This window comes from Amblyomma mixtum, chromosome 1 (assembly GCF_055824585.1).
Source record: "Amblyomma mixtum isolate Tamu chromosome 1, ASM5582458v1, whole genome shotgun sequence".
In the NCBI taxonomy this organism is placed as follows: Eukaryota; Metazoa; Arthropoda; class Arachnida; order Ixodida; family Ixodidae; genus Amblyomma; species Amblyomma mixtum.
In genome coordinates, this window is record NC_143012.1 from 204127049 (window position 1) to 204150824 (window position 23776).

Consider the following 23776-nt stretch of genomic DNA (forward strand, 5'->3'; position numbering starts at 1 on the left):
GTAGAAATGGAATACAATACAATGAAAAGAATCGTTAAGGGCCTGTGCTGCAATGGTTAAGTGTTGAGCAGTTTCTGTACATAAAACGCCGGAAGCAGCTCAAATTTTTGACCGTCGATCCCCTTTCGAGCGCTTGCTGGTGCAATTTGCAGCTAAGAACCGATGTCTGGCTGTTTTAGACTTGGCAGTAGTAAAGCAACAGAAATCCGCCGTTACTGTTCGCAGTTAAGCCTGCCAGCGCATGTTGCAGCAATGCTTGCATCCTTTCCTGTGAGACATACCAAGTGGAATACGTTACTCTTGAGCAGTGTGTCAGTGATGATGTCAACACGCAATTCCATTTGCGCACGCTCACATGGCACCTTCATTCGCAAGGCCAATGGCGGCACTAAACTCTGTGGTGGTTGTGTGTGGGGTAGCAGCGAAAACTTTTGGGCTTTGCAGCTACATTCTTTCTTGGCTGCCTTTCTAGGATCCTCATCAAAATGGACGGAGAGCACATCTAGAACTCTTGTTTTGGTACTGCTGAAACTTGTGTAGAGCCACACTGTTCCACTGACGTTTCACAATGACCCTGTGCCAGTTCTCCCATCGCGAGCGTCGACTGAAGCGAAACCTACGCCGGCCGATCAGCGTTCGGTCGTGGCAGTATAGGCTGGGCTTTCGCCGATACTAAAGAGAAAGTTGAGAACCGTACGTTGTTTGGACAAAGTACATTTCAGAAGAGACGAGGCTTGGGCATGTTGGTATGACATACTTAAGGGAAATAAATAGCGCACAAGAGAAGACGGGACAAGCGAGGAGACACAGACAAGCGCTAACTTTCAACAGACGGTTTATTGCAAAATCGGGAGCATATATACACATGTCCAGATAGGCAACAAAGAACAGGATCGAAGATAACATCAAAAAGACACACACCCCCTCGACAGCCATCTGGTTATCGTGCCAGATATGCAAGCTCTTTTTTCGACAAATTAACGGAAGGTTCGCTGACACAATCCGGTCCAAAGCGCACGATGTTCGACGCTTCAACAATCTCCCTGGTGAGTTGGTCGCAGTGATGATACAAGATCACAGTATCTTCAAAAATTGGACGGCAAGGAGGGTCGCAGTCACATGTCTTACAATGCAAAGCCAAGTGCCCGTCGACACCACCTCTGACTTTCTTCGCGTGCTCTTTTAGGCGTACGTTGAGGCATCTGCCCGTTTGCCCGATGTAGAATCTACCGCAGGACAAGGGGATCTTGTAGACTACCCCCAGCCGACAATGGACGTAGGACTGCCTATGTCTGATATTACAGTCGGGTCTACGCGTTTTGATCGGGCAACTCATTCTGCACAATCTCCCCAGCCTCTCAGGAGCCGTGAACACGACCTTCACATGAGACCGTTGACCCACCTTCTTGAGGTTGTGTGATACCTTATGCATGTAAGGTATCACCGCCAACTTTTCTTTCTCACTTCTATCCTTTTTCTTTTTCCTGTCCTCTGCTCTTTGTTCATGACTCAGGCGAGAAGCTTCCTTCCTTTTGCGATGCAAGCATTCAGCTACCGAAGCTATCACGTGAGTCGGATAGCCCGCGCCCTGCAAACGTGCAACTTGCATGTTTAAACCCTCCTCGAACGTATGCCGGCATGACTTGTCAAGAGCATTGGACAGGAACGAAAGAACGATATTTCTTTTGACAAGTTTAGAATGCGCTGAACTGTACGGCAAAGGGGGCTTGTTAGCTCTGGGCTCGTACATCCAACAGGCATGGTCCTTTCGAAACCGCAGCCGCAGGTCTAAGAACCTAATGCTGTCATGATCAGGCATTTCAGACGTGACATTTCAGAACGTGACAAAGATACACTGGAGATGTTTTTCTCGGCTAAGACGCATAAGATAGAATGCCCATTTCGCGTCATTATCTCAGAGTCTGGTTCGTGGCAGAAGTGCGTTGCGGACTATCTGCAATCCAATTTGAAACTCCTCACTGTGATTGATCCTTTCCTAACCAAGGATTCCGCAGCCGTTATTGACTTCCTCAAAGCAAATGACCAGAAGAACATTGCAGCCTTTTCAGTAGACATAAAAGATTTGTTTTACTCGTTGCCCCATGAAGGGCTGCTGTCTTGCGTCGAGGATGCTATCGACAATAGCGGCGCTGTCGACTTTCAAAATGCTTGTGGCGTGAGCACGGATGGTTTTTTAGAGCTTTTATCTGTTTACCTTACTTCTACTTTTGTTACCTTTGACAACAACGTTTTCCTGCAAAAGCAAGGTGTTTGCATCGGATCCTGCATCGCACCGATTTTGAGTGACTTGTTTTTAGCTCGTTGTGACAAGGCTCTTTTTGAGCGTCTAACTGATCTAAAGATTTTAAAGATCTTTCGTTATGTGGATGACTTTTTAATTCTTTTTGACCTGTCTGTTTTTACTGACCCTCTTGTCGGACGTTCTAATCTTCTCGTTAGTAGTCACCCTATTGTCACGCGCATTTTAAATTCTTTTGTTGATTGTTTTTACCCGTTGACATTCACGTCTGAAATGCCTGATCATGACAGCATTAGGTTCTTAGACCTGCGGCTGCGGTTTCGAAAGGACCATGCCTGTTGGATGTACGAGCCCAGAGCTAACAAGCCCCCTTTGCCGTACAGTTCAGCGCATTCTAAACTTGTCAAAAGAAATATCGTTCTTTCGTTCCTGTCCAATGCTCTTGACAAGTCATGCCGGCATACGTTCGAGGAGGGTTTAAACATGCAAGTTGCACGTTTGCAGGGCGCGGGCTATCCGACTCACGTGATAGCTTCGGTAGCTGAATGCTTGCATCGCAAAAGGAAGGAAGCTTCTCGCCTGAGTCATGAACAAAGAGCAGAGGACAGGAAAAAGAAAAAGGATAGAAGTGAGAAAGAAAAGTTGGCGGTGATACCTTACATGCATAAGGTATCACACAACCTCAAGAAGGTGGGTCAACGGTCTCATGTGAAGGTCGTGTTCACGGCTCCTGAGAGGCTGGGGAGATTGTGCAGAATGAGTTGCCCGATCAAAACGCGTAGACCCGACTGTAATATCAGACATAGGCAGTCCTACGTCCATTGTCGGCTGGGGGTAGTCTACAAGATCCCCTTGTCCTGCGGTAGATTCTACATCGGGCAAACGGGCAGATGCCTCAACGTACGCCTAAAAGAGCACGCGAAGAAAGTCAGAGGTGGTGTCGACGGGCACTTGGCTTTGCATTGTAAGACATGTGACTGCGACCCTCCTTGCCGTCCAATTTTTGAAGATACTGTGATCTTGTATCATCACTGCGACCAACTCACCAGGGAGATTGTTGAAGCGTCGAACATCGTGCGCTTTGGACCGGATTGTGTCAGCGAACCTTCCGTTAATTTGTCGAAAAAAGAGCTTGCATATCTGGCACGATAACCAGATGGCTGTCGAGGGGGTGTGTGTCTTTTTGATGTTATCTTCGATCCTGTTCTTTGTTGCCTATCTGGACATGTGTATATATGCTCCCGATTTTGCAATAAACCGTCTGTTGAAAGTTAGCGCTTGTCTGTGTCTCCTCGCTTGTCCCGTCTTCTCTTGTGCGCTATTTATTTCCCTTAAGTATGGACAAAGTAGCCATCGTAATTCCGGAGGAACGCGTAAGCCAATGCTCTAACTAAATGCGCCTGCTCGAACAGCGCGCCTGTGGAATAAACAAAATATATTTGGCGTACGTCGATTTCAAAATAGGAACGTTTTCCAACCACCTTCACTACTTCAGGGAAAAGGTAGCCGCTTGATCATTTGCAACGCGCAGCACGTCGCAAAGGTAAGGTCGAAATTGTTTCGGCAAAAGCTCCGCAGCAACTGCGCAACGTATCAGCGCCTGCGAGTCGTCCCCGCAACGCCGCTACTAATTCTTGGAGGGCGCGGGTCCATAGGAAGACGCCACGGAAATAGCACCGCTCAAAAACGTGCCACAACAAATTAAAACCTGCCGCCAGCGCGGGAAGCGAGGCACCGCATGCGCAAATGCATGGAGACACGAGAGCGCACGTAGGGAACTAGTGCCACTAGCGCAATAACGCGCGTATCATGTCCGGAGACGCGAATTGGCGGCGCTAGTGTCCTATTCGCTGTAGGGTGCTTCGATGCGGCGCAATCAGAATTCGCGCAACGAGCTAATGACTGACAGTTTCGCAGGCTCAAGCTGTGTTTCGTGGAACTCTGTTTCCACTTAACAGTAGTGTGGCAGCTCGGCTTGATAAGTGCTGTGCCATGGAGGAAGGAAAACTTTTCTTTCCTTCCTCCATGTGCTGCGCGCTCTGCTACTGATCCGCAGTACCCGGATCCAAACCCTGTCGCGGCGGCCGCGCTTCGATGCAGGCGAAATGTGAAAAGGAACCCGTGTGTTGTGCTACGTCAGTGCACGTTAATTATCCGCAGGTGATCGGAAATATTCCGGAGCCCTCCACTACGGCGCCTCTTTCCTTTTTCTTTCCCGCTTACCTCCTTCCCTCACGGCGCATTTGAGGTATCCACCGAGAATTGAGTTACGGTGGTTACTGCACCTGTTCTTTCCTCGAAACTAGTTTTAAACACATTTACGTCCTCTTCTTTTCCTGATGAGAAATGATTTCGAATTCGTATAATGGCATAATTTTGTGTGCGTCCAGTAATCCACTTCGAAAACGTAATCCACTTTAATTCATTTGTCTCGCGGTAACCTGGATATGTAGGTTTTCGCTGCGCAAGGTGTGTCACCGCGTTGCATTCGAGTGGAAAGAAAAAGACAAACGCGCACCTGTTCCGTATGACGCTTTATAGCGATACTAGCGCCGCTGTTCCAGATCTCCCCTTTTCTGTTTGCCTAGCGACTTGGAGCGCGTTAGACGCACTAAAGCTCATGACGCCAAGTCAGCTGATTTTAGACAGGTCTTGCCATCTGTCGGCGGCGCGACGCAACTCGCGCTCCTGTGCGTGAAGTCGGCCATGTTGAGTGTGGATCGGTGTTGCCGTCGTCGAGCCGCCGTTGATGAAAAATCTTTCCCGGCGGTAGCGTAGCACCCAAACGCCAAGCTGGATAGGCTACCGGAATACCTCCGCGACACCGTCGACTGGTTTATGGGGTAAGCCGAGCACGCGCTGCCCGTGTCTGCAGCCGCGTTTTCTGTCAAGCGCGCATGCCCTTTCTGCCTGCCGTCCGTTCAGTCCCGCGAGTAAAGGTAACACCGCCGTCATGCAAAACAACAACTGAAACGGGACACTTGGGCGGCGATGGGAGGCTACGATAAGCAGTGCTTTACCCCGCGACAGTCCCATGAGGTGCATGCGGGCTGCTGAAAGAGCCCCGAATGCGAGCACCTGTCCTCCTAATCGGCGTGTCGCGAGGCCGCGTCATATTCTTCCGGCGTCGCTGGTTGTTTCGAACGCGGTGCTCGCCTTTCGAGCGGCTTCGCAGGGCTGTCGAACGCGCCAGGGCATCGCGGACCGGACACACGCATCTTGAGGACTGCTCTGCTTTTGTCTCTCAGCACCCCGCTTAACCTCTGATCGGAGCGAAGAAAACACAACAAAAAGAAAGTGTCATCCCAGCGAACGCCAGCCGTCCTCGAAAATTTCAGCGCTGCGCTTCGAAATGAAAGAAAACCGAACGTGTTTCTTCCCTTTTTTTTTTTTTTTTCTTCCGTCCCCGGCGAGCAGTGTTGTGTCGCCGGGTACGGATACTACGCGGGCAGCGGAGAGGTCATTTTCGGTGCTTCGCCCGTGAGGCCTGCCGTGCCGAAGGAAGAGCGGCTTTCAAGGTCTGCTGGTTCGCTGCGAGAGAGTTCACTGTTCTCTAGCGCCAGCCAGTTCGCTTTTGTAGCTGCGGCACCGTGAGTACCAGCGTGTGCATTGTGCTTTGTGCGCCCAGAGGGTCGTCCGGCGGCGAGCACTGAGCTGTCTTGACGCGATGCCGCCTCTTTCCTTTTGTTGTCGTGCGCGGAGGACGGGGGCGGCGTTTCTCGTGCGCCGCTGTTGTTTTGTTTCGGCTCGAAGTCGACCGTGGCGGTCGTTCTCGGTGTGTTTCTTGCTCGCGGAGCGAACTTCGCCGCCCCGTATCTGGGTCATGCGCGAGAAATCAGCTGGCGATGCGGTGCCGAAACGAGCAGTCGAAAGAACCGCCGATACACACACACCTGGCGCTCACGGTGTGTTTGTTTTTGCCGTCACGTGTGGTCAGATAAGCGGTCAAAAGAGGAAACCTCTGGCGGCCCGTCTCATCCTTTCACGTTGATGTCACTCGGGGTTGGGCTGCATTTGAACGCTCCAATTCATGCCGACGACGGTGCTCAAGCGTCGGCACCGAAAGGGTCTTTTCTGCATAAGCGATTCGCGCGTCCAGATTGCTCGTCTGGGCGGTCGTTAAGGGGACGACCCCCCCTTGAAACGCGTCGTACGGTATACTACATCCTCCTTCCTGGATGAAAGCGTGGTGCGATTCCTTCGCACGCTGTCATCAATAAGACGTTCTCGGTGTTCCCGTATCGCTGACGATGTGACCGTCTCTAGCCAACGACCGCTTAATGGGCGTCCCGTTTGCACGACGTTGAGTGTACGCGTTCTGTGAATTTATAGCGCAAGGTAGACGTTCGAGCAAGTCGGTTCGACATGACTGCACACCGCAGTCGTGGCCCGAACTGCGAGGGAACGCGCATCTGAAGCAATCCCGATTGCGCGATGTGACATTGGCAGCTGAAAGGACAGGCACTGCCGTATCTTTGTTTGTTTTCTTGTCATCCAAACCGCTTCAGGCCTGCAATCATTGCTTTGATCGAAGCTATCGTTTTACTAGCGTTACGTTGTCCCCGTAAAAAAAAAAAGAAATATGATGAAACAGGTGATACGGATGTTTCATGATCCACATATTGCGTTCACGCAGGTGTGCAGGGGAAACCAGGGCCCCTTGCTGTCGTCAGCGCTCGGCTTCGCCGAGCTGCAGAAAGTAATGTGATTACTTACCGGGCTAGAGGTCGACGCGTCATTCGCTTCGTATGTTTTGTGATTCAAACGTCGTGGACATCATCTTTAAATGCCAAAATTTCATTACGAGATGTTAGTGAGGACGTTATACTAATAAGCCCTGTAAAAAAGGAATCGCCCCGCAGCGGTGGCTCAGTGGTTACGGCGCTCTGCTCCTGACCCGGAAGACGCGGGTTCGATCCCGGCCGCGGCGGCCGGATTTCGATGAAGGCGAAATTCTAGAGGCCCGTGTACTGTGCGATGTCAGTGCACGTTAAAGAACCCCAGGTGGTCGAAATTTCCGGAGCCCTTCACTACGGCTTCCCTCATAGCCTGAGTCGCTTTGGGACGTTAAACCCGAATAAACCAAACTGCTTTCTTTTTCACTGTATGCATGCGTTCGCTTTAAAATCGCGTTGGGAGAGAGGGTGGCGAGAGAGACGGGGAGCGTTGCGCAGCCCTCCCGTTGGGACAGGGATTAACATGATGCAAAATCTGTTGTTTCGGACTCACGCGTCCTGCATAAATAAATGCTTGCGTAAGGAGGGTTCTAATGTCTTCCGCTGCATATGTGCAGTGGTTTGCGGCCATCGGAAGTGGGAGGGGGGGGGGGGGGGATTTTTTTTAGCTTTCAGCGTGTTCGCGACAAATATTTGCGCTGTCGTTATCGTGTTGTGCATTGACGTTTTTTTGGGTGTGTTGCAAGTAGTGGCCGCAGGTGGTATGAAGGACAGCTAAAATGAGACGGGAAAAGGGAGAAACATTTCCCTATTGTTTGCAGCCCATCTTGGAGAGAATTGTGTGTGCAGTGATACACCTCACTGCGACAGGATAGTGCTAGCTAGTGACAACAGCAAGGTGACTGGCGGCGTGGTTACAGGAGGGTGGTGTTTCCAGTAAGAAAAAAAAAAACGTCGCATTGTGAGTCATTTTTGTTACATGGAGTCTCGCTAATATCCTGCTTTTGTACCGGGGTCAGAGTTATATCTGACGTTACGTGTTTTTCTACAGCTACACCGCAAACTCTACTCCGGACATTGCGTCAGGTAGTGATTCACTTTCTTTGTAATTATTATTATAATTCCGTCGGTGTCAGGTGGGGTACGCGGGTTCCACAGCGTTTTCACAGTGCGGGAGAGAAAGTAATTTACGGGACACTGGGCTCGATAACCTGCCTTCAGGCTGGAGTGGTTCTTCGTTTCGTTTCATTACACGCGATGTTGACAGGACCAAAACATCTGTTCGAATAAACCGAAAGTTGGAATTCAGCATTTCCGAATGAACGGTGTTCTAGTGTAGTCGTTTTTTTTTTTTTTTGCACTCTGTTATCTCCTCTCGGCCCGTACCGCGCTTGCGTGGTGCTTAGCGAGTTTTACGGAGTGCATCGACGCGATGAAGACTGTCAGCATTTAGTGTGGATATCTTTCAGCCCATGTACGCTGCGCGCTAGAGTCACTGGAAAATTTTCAGATTACCGCATTCCTTTTTCCAGCGTCGCCATGGGTTGGAAGGATAATGGCCTCCGTGTACCAATGCCGCTAGAACAGTGAGAGAGTGAAAATAAACTTCTATTGCGTAAAAGGACACCGAGCGGATTGGGGGCGGGGTCTTCAGTCCGGAACTCCAGTAGCTTCCGTCGGCGCTTTGGCGATGGCGATAGCGCCTCCTGGTGCCGTGGACAGCGCTCAAATTGGCAGAAATTCGGCCAGAGCGGCAGCCTTTTCCAAAGCCGTACTCTAGAACATGCATGCGTGTGCCGGGTGCTACTTCAACGAGTTACACAAATCACGGTTCTTCGTGACGTCTCAGAACCTCCTCCTCACCCCACTGCACATGGACAGACGGACGCCGGGTTTTTTGTTTGCATCGTTCTAATGTTTGCTCATTAATAATCTGCTCTGCCAGGCTTAATCGAACTGTCGGATCGCATGATGGCTCCTAACCGACTGACCGGTCGTTGGAGCGCTCGAGTTATTTGGAGCCGAAACCCTGACAAGTGTGAACCTGTTCGCAAGGTGTGAACACATCGAGCAACCGCTCGTGTGACAAGCGGCCGAGCGTTTACGCTGCTGTCCAGATAGACGTATGCCTTTTCGCTTTGTTCATTTCATTGTTTCGCGCGTTGTTGTATAAGTATCGTATACCTCTGCGCGTCGCGCTTCCCTATTCGTTGGCGTGTTTGTGCAGAGGAGTGGCGACCGAATAATCGGCCACCATTGTGCATTGTTCGAACGCGGGCACACAACGCGGCCCCGATTGCAGAGCGAGACTTTTGCCCCCCACAACAGTGCCTGCAGCGCGCGTTCGCTTTGAATTACGTCGCGGCGTTGTTGCTGGTGTGGCATTGCAACCGTTTGCGTAGAAACAGCCTCTGTTGTCGTGCACTCTAGGCACGAATGCGCGTATATGGGAGTAAAAAAGGGGTCAGTTGTCCTCTAGCGCACTCTAAACACGGATAGACGTATGTTGGAGTAAAAAAGGGGTAAGTTGTCCTCTAGCACACTCTAAACACGGATAGACTTATGTTGGAGTAAAAAAGGGGTAAGTTGTCCTCTAGCACACTCTAAACACGGATAGACGTATGTTGGAGTAAAAAAGGGGTAAGTTGTCCTCTAGCACACTCTAAACACGGATAGACGTATGTTGGAGTAAAAAAAGGGTAAGTTGTCCTCTAGCACACTCTAAACACGGATAGACGTATGTTGGAGTAAAAAAGGGGTAAGTTGTCCTCTAGCACACTCTAAACACGGATAGACGTATGTTGGAGTAAAAAAGGGGTAAGTTGTCCTCTAGCACACTCTAAACACGGATAGACGTATGTTGGAGTAAAAAAGGGGTAAGTTGTCCTCTAGCACACTCTAAACACGGATAGACGTATGTTGGAGTAAAAAAGGGGTAAGTTGTCCTCTAGCACACTCTAAACACGGATAGACGTATGTTGGAGTAAAAAAGGGGTAAGTTGTCCTCTAGCGCACTCTAAACACGGATAGACGTATGTTGGAGTAAAAAAGGGGTAAGTTGTCCTCTAGCACACTCTAAACACGGATAGACGTATGTTGGAGTAAAAAAGGGGTAAGTTGTCCTCTAGCACACTCTAAACACGGATAGACGTATGTTGGAGTAAAAAAGGGGTAAGTTGTCCTCTAGCACACTCTAAACACGGATAGACGTATGTTGGAGTAAAAAAGGGGTAAGTTGTCCTCTAGCGCACTCTAAACACGGATAGACGTATGTTGGAGTAAAAAAGGGGTAAGTTGTCCTCTAGCACACTCTAAACACGGATAGACGTATATTGGAGTAAAAAAGGGGTAAGTTGTCCTCTAGCACACTCTAAACACGGATAGACGTATGTTGGAGTAAAAAAGGGGTAAGTTGTCCTCTAGCACACTCTAAACACGGATAGACGTATGTTGGAGTAAAAAAGGGGTAAGTTGTCCTCTAGCACACTCTAAACACGGATAGACGTATGTTGGAGTAAAAAAGGGGTAAGTTGTCCTCTAGCACACTCTAAACACGGATAGACGTATGTTGGAGTAAAAAAGGGGTAAGTTGTCCTCTAGCGCACTCTAAACACGGATAGACGTATGTTGGAGTAAAAAAGGGGTAAGTTGTCCTCTAGCGCACTCTAAACACGGATAGACGTATGTTGGAGTAAAAAAGGGGTAAGTTGTCCTCTAGCACACTCTAAACACGGATAGACGTATGTTGGAGTAAAAAAGGGGTAAGTTGTCCTCTAGCACACTCTAAACACGGATAGACGTATGTTGGAGTAAAAAAGGGGTAAGTTGTCCTCTAGCGCACTCTAAACACGGATAGACGTATGTTGGAGTAAAAAAGGGGTAAGTTGTCCTCTAGCACACTCTAAACACGGATAGACGTATGTTGGAGTAAAAAAGGGGTAAGTTGTCCTCTAGCGCACTCTAAACACGGATAGACGTATGTTGGAGTAAAAAAGGGGTAAGTTGTCCTCTAGCACACTCTAAACACGGATAGACGTATGTTGGAGTAAAAAAGGGGTAAGTTGTCCTCTAGCACACTCTAAACACGGATAGACGTATGTTGGAGTAAAAAAGGGGTAAGTTGTCCTCTAGCGCACTCTAAACACGGATAGACGTATATGGGAGTAAAAAAGGGGTAAGTTGTCCTCTAGCGCACTCTAAACACGGATAGACGTATGTTGGAGTAAAAAAGGGGTAAGTTGTCCTCTAGCACACTCTAAACACGGATAGACGTATATGGGAGTAAAAAAGGGGTAAGTTGTCCTCTAGCGCACTCTAAACACGGATAGACGTATGTTGGAGTAAAAAAGGGGTAAGTTGTCCTCTAGCACACTCTAAACACGGATAGACGTATGTTGGAGTAAAAAAGGGGTAAGTTGTCCTCTAGCACACTCTAAACACGGATAGACGTATGTTGGAGTAAAAAAGGGGTAAGTTGTCCTCTAGCACACTCTAAACACGGATAGACGTATGTTGGAGTAAAGAAGGGGTAAGTTGTCCTCTAGCACACTCTAAACACGGATAGACGTATGTTGGAGTAAAAAAGGGGTAAGTTGTCCTCTAGCACACTCTAAACACGGATAGACGTATGTTGGAGTAAAAAAGGGGTAAGTTGTCCTCTAGCACACTCTAAACACGGATAGACGTATGTTGGAGTAAAAAAGGGGTAAGTTGTCCTCTAGCGCACTCTAAACACGGATAGACGTATGTTGGAGTAAAAAAGGGGTAAGTTGTCCTCTAGCACACTCTAAACACGGATAGACGTATGTTGGAGTAAAAAAGGGGTAAGTTGTCCTCTAGCACACTCTAAACACGGATAGACGTATGTTGGAGTAAAAAAGGGGTAAGTTGTCCTCTAGCGCACTCTAAACACGGATAGACGTATATGGGAGTAAAAAAGGGGTAAGTTGTCCTCTAGCGCACTCTAAACACGGATAGACGTATGTTGGAGTAAAAAAGGGGTAAGTTGTCCTCTAGCACACTCTAAACACGGATAGACGTATATGGGAGTAAAAAAGGGGTAAGTTGTCCTCTAGCGCACTCTAAACACGGATAGACGTATGTTGGAGTAAAAAAGGGGTAAGTTGTCCTCTAGCACACTCTAAACACGGATAGACGTATGTTGGAGTAAAAAAGGGGTAAGTTGTCCTCTAACACACTCTAAACACGGATAGACGTATGTTGGAGTAAAAAAGGGGTAAGTTGTCCTCTAGCACACTCTAAACACGGATAGACGTATGTTGGAGTAAAGAAGGGGTAAGTTGTCCTCTAGCACACTCTAAACACGGATAGACGTATGTTGGAGTAAAAAAGGGGTAAGTTGTCCTCTAGCACACTCTAAACACGGATAGACGTATGTTGGAGTAAAAAAGGGGTAAGTTGTCCTCTAGCACACTCTAAACACGGATAGACGTATGTTGGAGTAAAAAAGGGGTAAGTTGTCCTCTAGCACACTCTAAACACGGATAGACGCATGTTGGAGTAAAAAAGGGGTAAGTTGTCCTCTAGCACACTCTAAACACGGATAGACGTATGTTGGAGTAAAAAAGGGGTAAGTTGTCCTCTAGCACACTCTAAACACGGATAGACGTATGTTGGAGTAAAAAAGGGGTAAGTTGTCCTCTAGCACACTCTAAACACGGATAGACGTATGTTGGAGTAAAAAAGGGGTAAGTTGTCCTCTAGCACACTCTAAACACGGATAGACGTATGTTGGAGTAAAAAAGGGGTAAGTTGTCCTCTAGCGCACTCTAAACACGGATAGACGTATGTTGGAGTAAAAAAGGGGTAAGTTGTCCTCTAGCGCACTCTAAACACGGATAGACGTATGTTGGAGTAAAAAAGGGGTAAGTTGTCCTCTAGCGCACTCTAAACACGGATAGACGTATGTTGGAGTAAAAAAGGGGTAAGTTGTCCTCTAGCACACTCTAAACACGGATAGACGTATGTTGGAGTAAAAAAGGGGTAAGTTGTCCTCTAGCACACTCTAAACACGGATAGACGTATGTTGGAGTAAAAAATGGGTGAGTTGTCCTCTAGCACACTCTAAACACGGATAGACGTATGTTGGAGTAAAAAAGGGGTAAGTTGTCCTCTAGCACACTCTAAACACGGATAGATGTATGTTGGAGTAAAAAAGGGGTAAGTTGTCCTCTAGCGCACTCTAAACACGGATAGATGTATGTTGGAGTAAAAAAGGGGTAAGTTGTCCTCTAGCACACTCTAAACACGGATAGACTTATGTTGGAGTAAAAAAGGGGTAAGTTGTCCTCTAGCACACTCTAAACACGGATAGACGTATGTTGGAGTAAAAAAGGGGTAAGTTGTCCTCTAGCGCACTCTAAACACGGATAGACGTATATGGAGTAAAAAAGGGGTAAGTTGTCCTCTAGCGCACTCTAAACACGGATAGACGTATGTTGGAGTAAAAAAGGGGTAAGTTGTCCTCTAGCGCACTCTAAACACGGATAGACGTATGTTGGAGTAAAAAAGGGGTAAGTTGTCCTCTAGCACACTCTAAACACGGATAGACGTATATGGGAGTAAAAAAGGGGTAAGTTGTCCTCTAGCGCACTCTAAACACGGATAGACGTATGTTGGAGTAAAAAAGGGGTAAGTTGTCCTCTAGCACACTCTAAACACGGATAGACGTATGTTGGAGTAAAAAAGGGGTAAGTTGTCCTCTAGCACACTCTAAACACGGATAGACGTATGTTGGAGTAAAAAAGGGGTAAGTTGTCCTCTAGCACACTCTAAACACGGATAGACGTATGTTGGAGTAAAAAAGGGGTAAGTTGTCCTCTAGCACACTCTAAACACGGATAGACGTATGTTGGAGTAAAAAAGGGGTAAGTTGTCCTCTAGCACACTCTAAACACGGATAGACGTATGTTGGAGTAAAAAAGGGGTAAGTTGTCCTCTAGCACACTCTAAACACGGATAGACGTATGTTGGAGTAAAAAAGGGGTAAGTTGTCCTCTAGCACACTCTAAACACGGATAGACGTATGTTGGAGTAAAAAAGGGGTAAGTTGTCCTCTAGCACACTCTAAACACGGATAGACGTATGTTGGAGTAAAAAAGGGGTAAGTTGTCCTCTAGCACACTCTAAACACGGATAGACGTATGTTGGAGTAAAAAAGGGGTAAGTTGTCCTCTAGCACACTCTAAACACGGATAGACGTATGTTGGAGTAAAAAAGGGGTAAGTTGTCCTCTAGCACACTCTAAACACGGATAGACGTATGTTGGAGTAAAAAAGGGGTAAGTTGTCCTCTAGCACACTCTAAACACGGATAGACGTATGTTGGAGTAAAAAAGGGGTAAGTTGTCCTCTAGCACACTCTAAACACGGATAGACGTATGTTGGAGTAAAAAAGGGGTAAGTTGTCCTCTAGCACACTCTAAACACGAATAGACGTATGTTGGAGTAAAAAAGGGGTAAGTTGTCCTCTAGCACACTCTAAACACGAATAGACGTATGTTGGAGTAAAAAAGGGGTAAGTTGTCCTCTAGCACACTCTAAACACGAATAGACGTATGTTGGAGTAAAAAAGGGGTAAGTTGTCCTCTAGCACACTCTAAACACGGATAGACGTATGTTGGAGTAAAAAAGGGGTAAGTTGTCCTCTAGCACACTCTAAATACGAATAGACGTATGTTGGAGTAAAAAAGGGGTAAGTTGTCCTCTAGCACACTCTAAACACGAATAGACGTATGTTGGAGTAAAAAAGGGGTAAGTTGTCCTCTAGCACACTCTAAACACGGATAGACGTATGTTGGAGTAAAAAAGGGGTAAGTTGTCCTCTAGCACACTCTAAACACGGATAGACGTATGTTGGAGTAAAAAAGGGGTAAGTTGTCCTCTAGCACACTCTAAACACGAATAGACGTATGTTGGAGTAAAAAAGGTGTAAGTTGTCCTCTAGCACACTCTAAACACGAATAGACGTATGTTGGAGTAAAAAAGGGGTAAGTTGTCCTCTAGCACACTCTAAACACGGATAGACGTATGTTGGAGTAAAAAAGGGGTAAGTTGTCCTCTAGCACACTCTAAACACGAATAGACGTATGTTGGAGTAAAAAAGGGGTAAGTTATGTTGGAGTAAAAAAGGGGTAAGTTGTCCTCTAGCACACTCTAAACACGGATAGACGTATGTTGGAGTAAAAAAGGGGTAAGTTGTCCTCTAGCACACTCTAAACACGAATAGACGTATGTTGGAGTAAAAAAGGGGTAAGTTGTCCTCTAGCACACTCTAAACACGAATAGACGTATGTTGGAGTAAAAAAGGGGTAAGTTGTCCTCTAGCACACTCTAAACACGGATAGACGTATGTTGGAGTAAAAAAGGGGTAAGTTGTCCTCTAGCACACTCTAAACACGGATAGACGTATGTTGGAGTAAAAAAGGGGTAAGTTGTCCTCTAGCACACTCTAAACACGAATAGACGTATGTTGGAGTAAAAAAGGGGTAAGTTGTCCTCTAGCACACTCTAAACACGAATAGACGTATGTTGGAGTAAAAAAGGGGTAAGTTGTCCTCTAGCACACTCTAAACACGGATAGACGTATGTTGGAGTAAAAAAGGGGTAAGTTGTCCTCTAGCACACTCTAAACACGAATAGACGTATGTTGGAGTAAAAAAGGGGTAAGTTGTCCTCTAGCACACTCTAAACACGAATAGACGTATGTTGGAGTAAAAAAGGGGTAAGTTGTCCTCTAGCACACTCTAAACACGGATAGACGTATGTTGGAGTAAAAAAGGGGTAAGTTGTCCTCTAGCACACTCTAAACACGGATAGACGTATGTTGGAGTAAAAAAGGGGTAAGTTGTCCTCTAGCACACTCTAAACACGAATAGACGTATGTTGGAGTAAAAAAGGGGTAAGTTGTCCTCTAGCGCACTCCCTTTTATAAAGGAAGTGTGCTATAGAGAACAGCTTACTCTGTGTTTACTCCTTTCCGTTTATAGAGTGTAGAACAGCAAGCTCTCTATAGCGCGTTCGACCAAGGCAAGCTTATTTTTGCAAGAATACCGCATTTTGTAGCTCACACTACAAAAAGACTTCTTTATCTGATAGACAGGTGGCTGGGCGCAGCCGTGTAGCTGGCCGCCATTGGTGTCTCGTTGCACGAATCACGCGGATCACGAGTGTGGGTGGTCACGCCGGGAGGCATTCGCTCAGCGAGCGGGTGAAAATATTCGAAGGCTGTATGTAACAGCGATGTGCTTCGAAGAGTCTGTGGGGAAAGTTGTTTCGTTTTGTAGTTGGGGCTCGTTAGGTTTTTCGGTTCTGCGGGTGAAAGTGGAAGAGGATGATTTGCTCGGCGTAGACTTGGTCGCGCAGAGGTTGGACCGCGTGTTCTGTCCTTTTGGCGCGGCTCGAACCTCGGAGAACGACTTATCTGTAGATCCCCCCCCTCTCAATGTTAGGGTCTTATCCGTTCCGGTTGTCCTCTCCTTGATACTCGCGATACATTAGTGGTGCGGGGAGTCTACTTCAGTTAGACTCATCTACACTCTGTCCTCTCCTTGAGTGCGAACACCAGGGGTTATGCACTTAACCCTCAGTACTACATGGGCTGTGTGCATCTCTCTAGAACAAAAAAATAAAGTGCACTCAGAATGACTCTAGAAATGGAATTGCATAACTTTCAAGCCGTTTTGACTGCTGGTTTCTGTAGAAAAAAAGGTGTGCATATTTGTACCAGGGGCTTCGTAAGAAGACCTTAAATGAGGTATGCATACCTCAGTCTTATCGACGTTTAAGAAAACTTGCATTAGAATTGACAATTGCTTCATGAAGTATTCTGAGGCAGTTTGCCTACTGTAAAAGTATTGGAAAGCTCAACAATATTTCAAATTTTAATATTCCCGCCAAAGTAGCCTGCGCCGAACTGTACACCCGCACTTGCAAAAATAGCGAACTCCAAGGAGGCCTGTTAACGGAAAATAAAAACGCGCTGAATTGTTTGTTTGATAGCTTGGTAATAGTCGTCGTGCAAAGATCTGCTACGCAAACGCGCCGCTGTCTGTCTGCCGGCACTTGAAGCAGGTGGGACAAGTGTGTCCCGCATTTGTTGCAAGGGGTAACCAGGTTTGTAGCTTTACGGCTTAATCGTTGCAACGGGCAGCTTCTCTCGACAACTACACTGAAAATCGTTTCAAATTCCTTCACGTTTTATTTTTCAGACTATAGTCCCAGGTTCGCTGTATCATCTTGAGTTTTTAAAATTTTGTTCCAAAATTGCGCGCAACCCCCCCCCCCCCTTTTCTCTTGATTTCTCCATTTTCATCGATGCTCATCACCGTACACTCTAAAGACGAAAGCTGTCCTCTAGAGTTCCCCTTTATATAAAAGGCAGTGAGCCGCAAACGGGGGCCATTTCAGGAGAGGACGGCAACAGCGACAACCATGCAGGAACATGCGCATGAAGGAGGATGTGTGCCGTTCAGCCAGAGTTGTTCGCCCTTATCGTGTGTGGCCGTGCGCGTGGAAATTAATCGGTCTGCTGGGGAAGCTTTCGCTCGCGCCGGCAAAAGGAAGCTGACGCACGCATCCTCTGCGACATGCATGGCGATTGCCCGTTCCGTCCCTTTTGCGGAACCATTTTGCGAAAAAACAAAAAGAGAAAAAAGAACGAGGCCGTTGCCCAGCTTGTGCAAAGCACTCGTCGGCGGAAGCCGAGTTCATGCCCTCGCCAACGCATGCAGGGACGGAAGTTTACGTGCTTATATTGTTGTCCAGTAATTAGTGCCCAGTTATTGCTTAAAATGTTCCTTGCGGTAAAAATAAAGAAAGAAGAAGGGAAGGTGCGCTAAGTTACACGGCGGTATTCTCGACTCTACAACTGCAGTCCGCTGTTACGAGTCACCGCTGTGCCTCAGTGGTTTTGATGCTCGACTGCTGGCCCGAAAGAAGCGGGTTCGATCCCAGCTGCGGCATTCGCATTTAGGTGGAGGCGAAATGGGATAGGCCCTTGTGGTCGAGATTATCCGGAGCCGTCCACTACGGCGTCTCACATAGCCTCATCCGCTTTGGGACCTGAAACCTCCCAAACCATGAAGCAAGCAGTCCACTGTTACGAGCAGGCTGCTCTGACCTCTTTATATCTGAGCGTGTGAGCTTTATATTGATCCTATACAGTGATTCACAGACTCCGAAAAGTGGCGTCATTGAATGAACTGGCAGTACTCTCGGAGAACGAGTGTACTGCCAGTTCATTCACTGAGCGTACGCGCAGGTTTGTTTCGCCTTCTGGCACCACCAGCTTCGCATCGTTGGGCGCTGCATCGTGGCAGGTCCGGGTGAGCCATGGTTATGTGCTCGCCCTGTGGTCTCATGAGATGCATGGTGTCTCCAGCTACCCTCGCATAGATTTCCGCTGGCAGTTCGTTGAAAAATGTGCAGGCAGCGAATCGAAAAGCGGTTTGCACGCCTGCGCACCGAATACTCTTGACAGCCACGCAGCACCCTGCTTGTATTTCCATATTTTGTATCTGTACGTATCTGTACTGCCGCCCTACTCGTATCCTTTCTTACTATCGCTCCCCCGTTTCTTTCCCTCCCCCTGTACTTTCTCTCACGCTAGCCGCAGATCAGGCGCTTCAGGTTTCGATGGCAGATGCCGCGGCTAGCAGCGTATTTTCCTTCAATTGTTATTTATATTAATAAACAGCCACTAACAACAACAGCATGGAAAGGGCGCAGTAATTGTCTCACATCTCGATGGTCACCTCAACCACGCCGTGAGGGAACGGAGGAAGGAGGGAGTGAAAGAAGAAAGAGGCGCTGTAGTGGAGAGCTCCGGAATTAGACACCTTTAGCATGTCGTGTGCCGTGTACCGGAGCACCGGGAGCCCGCGTGCCGTCAATGCTTGCGCGCAGATCGCCTTGAGGGCGACAGATGGCGCCAGCTACCCGTCAGCTGCGCGCAAGCCTGTCGCATCGGGACCATTCAGCGCGTGTGCACCGGCAGTGGGCCGGCTCCCGTTGCTCCGATCACGGTAACACCTAGGAGATCCTCCTAGGATAACACTGTACACGGTATGCATATCGAACACTTGGGGATCTTAACGTGCACTGGCGTCGCACAACACAAGGACGCATTTGTGTTTCGCCTCCAGCGAAACGCGACCGCCGCGGCCGAGTTCGAACCCGGGTCTCCTACTCCGCCCGCATATCCCGGGCCTTCCTCTGCGGGACCGCTGGGTAAGGGAAGCTGGCCTGTCGGACAGTCAGGCTGCGAACTCTACTAGTAAGGAAAAAGCAGTGTAGTGATTTTGTTTGTGTGTGCCAAAGCTGCACTCGCTGTATCGAGAGCTGCATCAAGCACGGCATCGTGAAGGGAAGGGGGGTGCTCCCAAAAAATTTTGGGCCTGCTGCAGGTCCCGTTTTTTTTTTCCTCCCTCGTCGCAACTTGTCTGCAGCGCAATCGAACCCGCGAGCCCATCAGCCCATCTCGACAGCGAAGCGCCGCTGAAGATGAATCCCCGCGTCGGCGGATAAGCGGGGGAATTTTAAGGGACGTTTTAAACCGACGCCGTAGCAGTGTTGTCGGGAAAGGTGTTCCCCGCACGACCGGCTGCACGCATTAGTGAGAAATAGTGCCACGCCACCTCGCGGTGCGCACTGCGCCACCGCGTCTTCACGAAACATGGTGCCACGTGTGGCTGTAGCCCCTAACGACAGTTCAGGCAGAGCCACGCGTATTCTGTCGCAAGCGACGCCGTTTGGATGCGATTTTGGTGGAAGCGCATTTTGTGGACGCGTGCGTCTGGGAACAAATATGCGGCGGTACTTGACACGTGGGCCAACCCGCTCGCTCAGTGTTTCGGAGTGCATGGAGATGCTTCCGCGCCCACCGCTGACGGCGCATATTCCGAACACGTTGTGTGGCTCTGGGGCCTCTCCTTGTCTGACGCAACGCGCCTTATTGCGAAACTGGGCGCCGCTCTGCTCGGCATCCTGTGCCAGAACTTTATATTGCGCCCCCCTGTGACGTGTCATCCTGAAAATAACGGCACCGTATTGCGTTTATTATTTCTCGGGGAGCCACTCTTGCGTCGTTGAGCTGCAGAAATCCCGACAAAGCCAATAAGAATAAAGCTCATCTGTAAGGAGAACCCGTGCAATGCATGCGTGGTCCCCCAGGAGGATATGCGATCCATTAATATCAATAAGCACCAGTAGACGAGGAATGCTCGCTAAAATACGGTGGATAGTGTGGGATATTGGCGGAAACGCACAGTTCTTGAATTTGCCAGGATAACAGCTTGGTCGTGTCCGTTATCCATTTGAAAGTTAACAGCGCAGAACGAAGGGAGATAATTGACAAGCGCTGTGTACAGAGCACACCATATAGTCAGTGCTAGAATTGCCTCTTAAAATTTCAACCCTGTCGTCCGAGGATTTCACCTGTAAAGGGTCGTTAATGGTTAGTAGTTTTAGTTTTTCTTGCAAGAACCGCTGCGCACGCCGCCACGGGGGAAAGTGGACGAAACTGCTCGAATTGGTCAGCGAGAGAGAGAGAAGAGGCAATAAACTTTACTTATAGAGTCCTTGAAGAGAAAAGCTCTCTTCTGGCGCAGGCGGGCTACTGTCGCTTGGTGGCCTGGATCTCTTGGATCTCGGCGACCTGGTCAGCTCTCTGTGTGAGCAACTTTTGCTGCCACAGGTCCGAGCTGCGCATCGCGGTCTCCCACTGCTCCTCTGTGGTTATTCCGCTGAAAGGGTTCTTACTGCAGGCCTACATGACGTGGTTGAGGTTCGCGGATACCCTCCGCAGCTTTTGCATTCTGCACAGTATATCGGTGGGCGAATTTTAGCTCAGTGTCTGTGCCTGGGGCTGCCTGGCGATGATGTCGCAGTATACAGCATTTTACCACTGCTTCACCGGTCGCCCACTCACGTGGTATTCAAATAGCGCACAATGCAGGTCAAGTGCCCTGAGGAACAGATATAAAAAAATAGTGAATATTAACGGCCGAACCCGACTTGTGGGCGGTAAGTGTAGACACTCCAACCAGTGGCGTTTATTGCATAATGTGCGCAAGACGAATATAGAGGGCGCTGCTTGCTGTCACAGCTGTGGACTAAGGAGATACGAGGTCAGCTCAAGCTCTACGTACTCGTCCTTTTTTTTTTTTGTCTCTTTTATGGCACATACGCGTACCCACGGTAAGCGAAGGTTGCTGTTGAAATGTGCCGTCTCGGTTAGATTATTCCGGGGAAATGTGGTCTGGCCTTGTGCTGTCGTTGCGAGCGCGTGAACGTGGTTGCGCAACCGTTCGAAATTAAATTGTGGCCGCTTATTCCTAGACGTGGGCGGCACTCCCTTCCCATTTCGAATGTCTCGCCAAGAAGGGAGGGGGGGGCATGTTTCGTGCTTTGCGCAACGTTATATACATACAGCAACAGCGGCGGCATTGCATTCGGTGCTCGCCCACGGCCTGTGGCGGGGGAGGGGGGGGGAGGGGGGCATTGTTTTGTTATTCCCGGGCCAGCGGCGCCTCGTTATTAAATCAGTGCGTTTTCCTTGCGAAACGGGCCCCTGCGCTTCGTATGCGGCGGAATCCGATGCTCGGGAAGGGGACCTGCGTATCGGGGACATTGCGCAAAGCGCGCACCGCGTCCGCTTGTGTACGCCGTGGCCCGCATCTCCTTGTATCGCGACTATTGCAAATTTATCGGACACAAAAAAAAAACTGTGGGGACACTTAAATCACTTTAAGAATGGGAATTCGATGGCATTGCACATTTTTCGCAGCTTCTGTTGCAACTTCTCTGCGTGTGCTTGCGCCATTTTCTACCCAATTGTCGGTCCATCAACCGCCATATTGGGTTTGTAGCTGCAGTAGAGGGGGGGGGGGTACCTGCCATGCTGTGACGGCGCCGACAGTTGCATAGTATGTCAAATTTTCCGATTCCCTGTCAAGGTTGCTTTCTGTCTCTCCTGTAATCATTAAAATATATATCTCTCCTGAGAAACTTGGTTGCACACAACCCGGTGGGCAGGCTGTGACGACGTTATCACAAGGTCACGTGAGCTGTCTCGACCAATCATTAATTCAGTTGCTATCTGTAACTGTGGGCAAGTTGCTCACAATCCGATGGCCAGGTTGTCAACTGCCACAGCGGTGCGTGGGAATAAGAGTTGATGGGAATACCTGAGTAATTTGCGATTCGCTGATGACGTTGCCTAGCTAAGTCACGCGGAAGATGAACTGCAAGGCATGATCAATGAGTTAGACAGGCAGAGCAGAACTGTGCAGACAACCAAAGTAATGCTCAACAGTCTCGCAAGGGAGCATCCGTTCGCAATGGGTAGCGAGGTGCTGGAAGTGGTAAGGGAATATGTCTACTTATGGCAGGTAGTGACAGCTGATCCGGGCCACGAGAGGGAATTAGCTAGAAGAATAAGATTGGGGTGGAGCGCATATTGTAGGTTCTCTCAGATCATGAATGGTAGTTTACCAACATCCCTCCAGAGAAAAGTATACAACAGCTGTGTCTTACCGGCACTCACCTATGGGGCAGAAACGTGGAGGCTAATGTACAGGTTTCAGCTCTAGGGCAGCGCAGCGAGCTGTGGAAAGAAAAACGATAGATGCAATGTTGAGAAGCAGGAGCAAGCCAGAGTGGCTCATGGATCAAACGCGGGTTAATGACATCCTAGTCGAAATCAAGAGGGAAAAAAGGGTCTTGGGCAGGGCATGTAATGCGAAGGGCAGGGTTAATTGGAGAGACATGGGAGAGGCCTTTGCCCTGCAGTGGATGTAGTCGGGCTGATGATGATGATGATGAGCACGGTGGGCAGGTAGGGTCTCACCTCTCTCTGCCCATCGCCTCGTACGTCGGTGAAATTTTAGTGTGACGACAGCTACTTAATGCTGTGGCGTTAACAAGAAGATGCGTCGCATAGAATGCTCCACGGGTGTACAGCCTTTGTCGAAAGTTTAGAGCCCAGGGGGTTTGCTTCTAAGCCCTATTGTGGCGCTTGTGGAAGCACTTGTGGAAGTCATACGCATCGGAGGGAGCAGGGCCAAAAATCTTCTTACCTTCAGGGTATTTTGGACGCTGAGGTTGCATTACGAGCAAAGCAATGCAGTCCAGAAGCAAACCCCCCTGGGCTCTAAACTTTTGCCAAAGGCTGTACGTGCAGTCGACCATGAGGAAAGGAGAGGCGCAGTAACTGTCTCACTCGTCGATGGGCACCGAGGGGGCCGAAACACAGGGGGCCGAAATTAATGCGGAGCCCTCCACTACGGCCCCTCTTTCTCTCGCGCTTCTTTCACTCCCTCCTTCATTCTTCGATGGGCACCTCGACCGAATCAAGAAACATGTAGTCCAAGTTTAGTGATGATCTGAGCAGTAGAAATAAAAAAAAAATAAGTGTTTTGCTGTGAAAGTTAGCGCGCAGTGTATTACCGGCAGTGTCAAAAAAAAATAATAATAACCTGTTTCCATCGTGCAGCACGGTGGCATACAGGTAGATCGCAGTTTGTTTTAGCCCTTTCTGGCGTGATCAGATGTTTTGTCGACTAGAGCAGGAAATGGTTAAAAACGCGAGCAAAAACGAAACTAAGTCGGGAATTAGGGGAAACGCATCCTGTGAGATTTGAGGGTGCATTTCTGGCCTTTATTCCTGAAAAGATCTCGGTTTCATTGCTGCGTACGCCATTTACCTTTGGTGTTCAGCTTATTTCCGCCAACTTCAGTAGTTGTTGATGCCTTCACTTCCGAGCTGGTGACGTCACTTACATCCAGCCAGTGGGCGAATTTTGTGACCGACGGTGCACTGT

At 48.6% G+C, this 23776-nt stretch overlaps 1 protein-coding gene across 1 annotated transcript in view; it reads left to right on the forward strand.

Annotated features, from left to right (window-relative positions):
* The first annotated feature begins 4927 nt into the window (after nucleotides 1–4927).
* LOC149370605 (MOB kinase activator-like 2) overlaps nucleotides 4928–23776 on the forward strand; it is a 125655-nt gene continuing 106806 nt past the window's right edge. Inside the window, exon 1 of the mRNA XM_089562389.1 lies at nucleotides 4928–5103. Within this exon, the coding sequence (XP_089418515.1) occupies nucleotides 5099–5103 (5 nt within the window). The 5' untranslated portion in view covers nucleotides 4928–5098. The remainder of the gene's footprint in view (nucleotides 5104–23776) is intronic.